The following is a 5,936-nucleotide window of genomic DNA, read 5'->3' on the forward strand; positions in this document are numbered from 1 at the left end:
AGAACCAGGCTCAGTGTAAGCGGCCATCTGCTGAGGCCCACTGGGGTTCAAGGAGACAGATGCAGAGATGCAAAACACAACTGTAAAAGGCAGGAAACACACAGCCAGGCAGACAAGCTCCGAGCCAGCTCCCATGTCAGAGGATGAAGAGAGCACATGCAGTCAGTCACAGTCAGAAAAACAGGACTACACTGAAAAACAGGCAGATCTCCAACATCTATAAACAATGGTGTTGATGGCAGCAGCACAGCTTATATTTCTTTCCTGGATGATGTCACAGCCAAACAGGAATAGACCGGATGAGCTACTATTTGAAAAAGCAGAGAGAGCAGAACGTTAGAGATTGAACTAACAGATTCTGCAGAGTGGGAGAATAGAGATACAATGAAGCAGAATGATAAACATATACTTTATGATCTTTAAGAAATCAATTTCTTAAAGATTTACTGTGGGGAAAGATATATTTTATTTATTTGTATTCATTGCTTTCTTTTAGTCTTTAAAATCACAGGAATATTCACATAACTTTATATTGTTGTCTGTCTGATTTTCATCAATATAAATATTAAAACAGTTACTAAATGTTTGGAAGCCTTTTTATCGTTTTTAGTTTTACCTTAGTCATTTCTTTGGTGGCTACTTTTGACTTTGACTTTTTTACTCTGGTAGAAATATGCTGAATAGATGCTACTTTTACTTGAGAGGATTTTTTGGTATACTGTCTACATTTGAATGTAGTTAATATTTAAGCGATACCATTTGAAATAAACCTTATTTTCTCTCTAGGTGAAATGCTACCACCGGCGGAGCAGAGCAGCAGAGAGGGAGGTTGTGTTCAGAGTCCAGTTCCACACCTGCACAGTTCATGGAGCCCAGCTGTGGTTTGGAAAAACTGAACTAGACTTGGCCTGCTCAGGTAGAAAGCTGCTGCTCAGAGAATAGAGTTTAAGAAATGTATCTTAGAGTAAAAAAAAAAACAGTAACAGTATTTTTGTGGATAACTGGTGCATGCTAAGAAAACGTAAAGCTCCACAGCACTTATATGTATATATCTATATATGTATATAATGACATGGTAAATAGGAGACCTCCTAACTTGCATTTCTGTTGCTCCTTTAATCAAGACACTGTTTCTCCTCTGACCATTCTAGACTTGGGGCTTGCTTTAAAGTCAAATACCAAAGGACAGTGTCAGGTTAGATGACACAGATGTTTGCACATGGCTCTGTGAATTGCAGTCTCAGAGTAATCTCCCTCAGTGTTACACGCTGACGCATACAGTATGATTTATACAAACACACTGTGAGAAAAAAAAAAAAGACGATCGGGCTCTTTTATGTTCTCTGCTCTGTTCACCAAAAGCTTTCTCTTCCGTTCTGCTCTTCTTGTTTCTATTTTAAATAGTATAAAAGAAACAATTTTTTTATTTATCAACTTTGTTTTTTTAACTTCATAGATCCCACCTTTGTGTTGGTGTTTTATTTTTTTTTTCCTTGGTCTCTGTGGTTATGCTCTAGATATTTTAATAACTGCCTTGATGCTCATCTTTTTTCTGTAGATGACAGATTCCCTCCAGACGCTACAGTGGAGTTCATCTTCGCCAACAGTCCAGAAAAACTCAAAGGTATTTCATCTTTCTGTTTGGCTTTTTGTGCCTGTTTGTATAATGAATCGTGCCTATGTGTTTCATAATTTCATAAATCTGCTTTATAAGGTCGAGAATACAGAAAAAATGACTCTTCTGTCAAAGTAGACTACAAAACCTCAGACCCTGTTGTTAAATGGGATTCCTATGAAAACTTCAATCTACACCATGAAGACAGCATGGAAAGTGAGATGCATTCACAATGGAATAGACTTAAAGTTTTGTGTAAAAATATAAAACATTACATTGGTTTTCTTTTTCTTCTCCCCCTTCAATCAGATATCGCTCACACAAGAGGCCCACTAGATGGCAGCTTGTATGCCCAGGTGAGGAAGCGACGTGGACCAGGTGCAACATCCTCAGCTGCTTCGCCCAATGGATGCCTTACCAGTAGCCCAACTGTAAAACCCCAGTTTGCCTCCAAACCGCAACCCTTCACCTTCAACTGTAGCCCAAGAAGCTCTGTGGTCTCTTCAGATAAGCTGAGCGAAACATCGATGTCAATTAGCTGCTCTGAAAAAGAAAAACCTGACTGCACCTTGAGGAGAGGAGAAATGGGAGAACGGACGCAAGAGAAGAGGAGAGACAAAGAGAAAGACAGAGAGACTGCGATTTTGGATGACGGAGATCCTTCAAGTCCAGGGGTTGTGAGACGAGAGCGTTCCTGTTGTGATCGAGCAGTTCAGAAATGTAGTGATGCAGAATGGGAGAGGGAAAGGGACCCCTGTCTTTCTGATGGTCGGTCGCTTAGACATTGCAGCAGCATGAAAAAGCATCCAAAAAGCCAAACGCTGCCAGCTTTGCCGTCCAAATCTATGTCTCCTCCTCCCCATTCAGCTATTAGGGAGCTCTGCCATCGCCATAGTGCAGATCCTGTTGCTGAATTAACATGGGACCGTCCAATTCATCCTCCCTCGCTGCCCTGCATCAACAGGCCATGCTACCCTTATCCAACCCCAGAACACACCCTTCCTCACAATCATACACTGCCAGCCTCAAACAGATGCTATCCTGGAGAAGAATGTCACCTCTTGCTTTACCCCAGCCATGGATTAGGGTCTCATCCTTCCTTTCCACCACAGCCTGGAAACCCTTACAGAGAGCTTTTCATCAGTTCCCCTTCATCTTCTTCTTTTTGCCATTGTCAGGACTGCTCCAGGAGACGAGAACACCAATCAAACTCAGTTAAAGTCTTCCAACAAATGCAATCAGACCAAGCTGAAAACCCACACTGGTCACAAGGAACTGGGGGTCAGCGGTCAAGAGAGATACCCCCCCTTTGGGAAACAGAGAAGCCATGGGAAATGACGAGACAGGCAGAACTCTGGCAGTGTAAATCACCACTACCAGCTTTTCATCTCTTCCACTCTGCTGTGGATCAGGTTTCAAACCCAGAGAAGCCTAGATTTGCTTATGCACAGCATCAAAATCACCCCATTCCTCAGTCATTGATGGATATAAGGGATGGAGTAAGCAGCGGGTACCACACCCCTCTGCAGCCCCGACACTCGTGCCCCTGCTCTCCCTTTCAGTCCTCTCCATCTGATAGCCGGGGATATGCCTCAGGCTATCACTCTGGATCAGCATCACCTTTGCCAGCCAGTAGCCCATCTCCTGGAGGGGGAGGCCTGCCTGATATCCCTTCAGGATCCAGGGACCAGCCACACACAGAGCAACACAAAGGTAAACCTTTATATTTAGAATTTTGCTTTATTTCCATTGAAAAGAACTTGCATTATGAGTTATTGTCTCTTTCCTACTTTTATTTTCTTTCACCACTTCTCTCCTGTCAAAGTGGAAAAGGATAAAACTGTTGCAGAAGATGACATATGTCAAGGCTCAGAGAGTAAACTAGACGTCTGTCGTGAGTCAAACACCCCTGGAGCGGACTCTGATCACGACTACACAGTTATTGGCAGCAGCAGCCCAACTCACACAGAGGACAGGTTGGTAACCCGTTTTTTATTTTGTCTACACTAGTAATGTTTCAACATTTCAATATATAAAGAAATACTTATTATTCCTGGTGTTTAATTTCTTATTAGTGCAATTGCTGATAGCCCTGTTCAGAGCCAAGAAACTGTGACTCATTTGGACTCCAATAAAAATACAGGCCAATCTGTTACACTAACTCCATCAGAGAAACAAACCCAGAATTTAACAATATCTGCAAACCCCTCAAAGCCACCAGGAGAATCCCTTCTGAAAGGTGAAAGTGAACTTGGAGCAGCTGAGATCAAAATTTCGGATCAAAAGACCAAATCAACAGTTTCAAACTATGCCACCGTCATTATCCCTCAGGTTCAAGTTCAGCTCAATGGGACCACCCTTCCTATCACTGTAGCATCTGAATGCAATACAGGTGGGAACATGAATCCCTCTCGTAGTTCTTCCACCTCTTCCCCTCATACTCCTACTGGCTCTCCGGATAAACAGTCTTCTCCTCAACACTCCATGTCTGATAAAGACACAACTGGACAAAGACTTATCCCAGATCGTGACATCTCAACAGACACAAAACCTCCTTCACCTGTGCCAGATGGATACCATACACCCACCTTTCCCCTAGCCTCCTACTACTACTCCTTATTAAACGTTCCTCATGTGCCCTACACTGGCTACACTGCGGTAACGATCCCCGCCATCCAACCACCGCTGCCAGAGAAGAAACGATTTTCCTCTGCAGTAGTATCACCGAATGGACATACTGCTTTACTCCAGGCTCCCTCGTGTCCTTCACCAATTCACCATGTTACTTTCGCCCCTGTTGTCGGAGAGCAAAGAATGGAATCTGCACAACAGAGTCACACCGAAGAGACAGAAACAAGGGTGAATTCTAGGTTTGTTCAGGACAGCTCCAAATACTGGTACAAACCAGGCATCTCCAGAGACCAAGGTGAGGATTTTAGCACTGAGAAAAGATCCATAAATGTTTAGATTTATCATTTTCAAAGATCCTATATGTACTCTAGTAACTTCAAAGTTGAAAAGTTATTTATTTGCCGCTTCTGTTGTAGCCATTGCTGCGCTGAAGGACAAGGAGCCAGGGGCATTTCTCATCAGAGACAGTAACTCATTCCACGGTGCTTATGGCCTGGCTCTTAAGGTGGCCACTCCTCCTCCTAATGCCAACATTACTGGAAACAAAGGTATTTATTACACCTCCTTTTAAAGTCCGTTCTACATGTGCTTAGTGGAGCATGAGAGGTCTTGGAACTGTGTCCCTCACGTTTTTTCAATAGGGGCATTTTTGGCAGAGGATTTTTGTTCCTTCTGCTAATACCTGAACATACATGCTCTTAGATGCAACTACCTATAAATGAACATGCCCAAACTTCACTTCACATTTTTTACTCATGCCTCTACATTAATAAGGTTGTACATGAACACTTACACTCCACTCTCAACACGGCAGTGTTTAAGGGTCCTCTCCCATTTGAGTAACAGTGAAGAACAGTTCCTGAATAACGGGTTACAGGAAGGAGGTTTTCTTCTGTCAGAGGTCAGAACGTCATTCTTTAAATCATAATTATTTTGGTTGAAAACAAGGATTTACAAAGAAATCTGTAAAAGGGAATTAGTTTTTTCATTTTCTTCTTTTTCTATCCAAATGTGCCCCTCTTATATCACATCCTATCTTCCTGCTTTAGGTATGCTGGGTCAGTTACCCTTCAAACTCTAAGCCAAGGTCTGAATAAACTGTTATTGTAACTGTGCCAGCACGGTCTGCTGGTTGTGAACCAAATCCAGGACCCTAAACTGAGCCTTGAATGGCTACAGCGGCAGTCTCTGCAGCGTTAATCCAGACCATGGTTGAATTCGGCTGCAAACAGCCTATGCTGAGAAAGTCCTTTATCAAAATTTCATAGACGATTGATTCAATTGCTGTGTAGGGGTTTCTGGACTCAGTGTTAGAGATGGGAGAAAGAGTTTTCACATTCAAGAGGAACTTGATTGAGTTCCCTCATTTATGAGACCCCATGAATGAAGCTTTTGCTGAACTGGAAAGCTCCTACAGTGACCAAGTGCTGCACCCTAAATGCACCAGGGAGTGTTATCACAGATTCTTCCTCCCAGAAGCTATAAGACTTTATAACCATCACTGTTCCCAACAACCTCAATAAGTTGTTACATTCATGCAGATTTTTGCACAGTTTCTGTCTTAGTTGAATATAGCAGGAAAAAAGTATTCAACTATTCACTCCAGTTAAATAAGCAGAGATCGATGGATTGAGAAAGAATCTGGCTTGTTATGGGAAGAAGTATGTCTTGTCTGCAAACACCCCTCACT

The 5,936-nt window shown here is 42.5% G+C and overlaps 1 protein-coding gene across 4 annotated transcripts in view; it reads left to right on the forward strand.

Annotated features, from left to right (window-relative positions):
• The window catches only part of tns2 (tensin 2), a 45,292-nt gene that overhangs the window by 31,758 nt on the left and 7,598 nt on the right, over positions 1-5,936 (forward strand). For all 4 annotated transcript variants that reach the window (XM_015380677.1, XM_015380676.1, XM_015380679.1 and 1 more), the window contains 7 exons: positions 787-916; positions 1,559-1,624; positions 1,715-1,831; positions 1,925-3,328; positions 3,441-3,591; positions 3,691-4,541; positions 4,663-4,794. In XM_015380677.1, coding sequence (XP_015236163.1) covers positions 787-916; positions 1,559-1,624; positions 1,715-1,831; positions 1,925-3,328; positions 3,441-3,591; positions 3,691-4,541; positions 4,663-4,794 — 2,851 coding nt within the window. The remainder of the gene's footprint in view (positions 1-786; positions 917-1,558; positions 1,625-1,714; positions 1,832-1,924; positions 3,329-3,440; positions 3,592-3,690; positions 4,542-4,662; positions 4,795-5,936) is intronic.

This window comes from Cyprinodon variegatus, unplaced genomic scaffold (genome assembly GCF_000732505.1).
Source record: "Cyprinodon variegatus isolate N-32 unplaced genomic scaffold, C_variegatus-1.0 Scaffold219, whole genome shotgun sequence".
Lineage (NCBI taxonomy): Eukaryota > Metazoa > Chordata > Actinopteri > Cyprinodontiformes > Cyprinodontidae > Cyprinodon > Cyprinodon variegatus.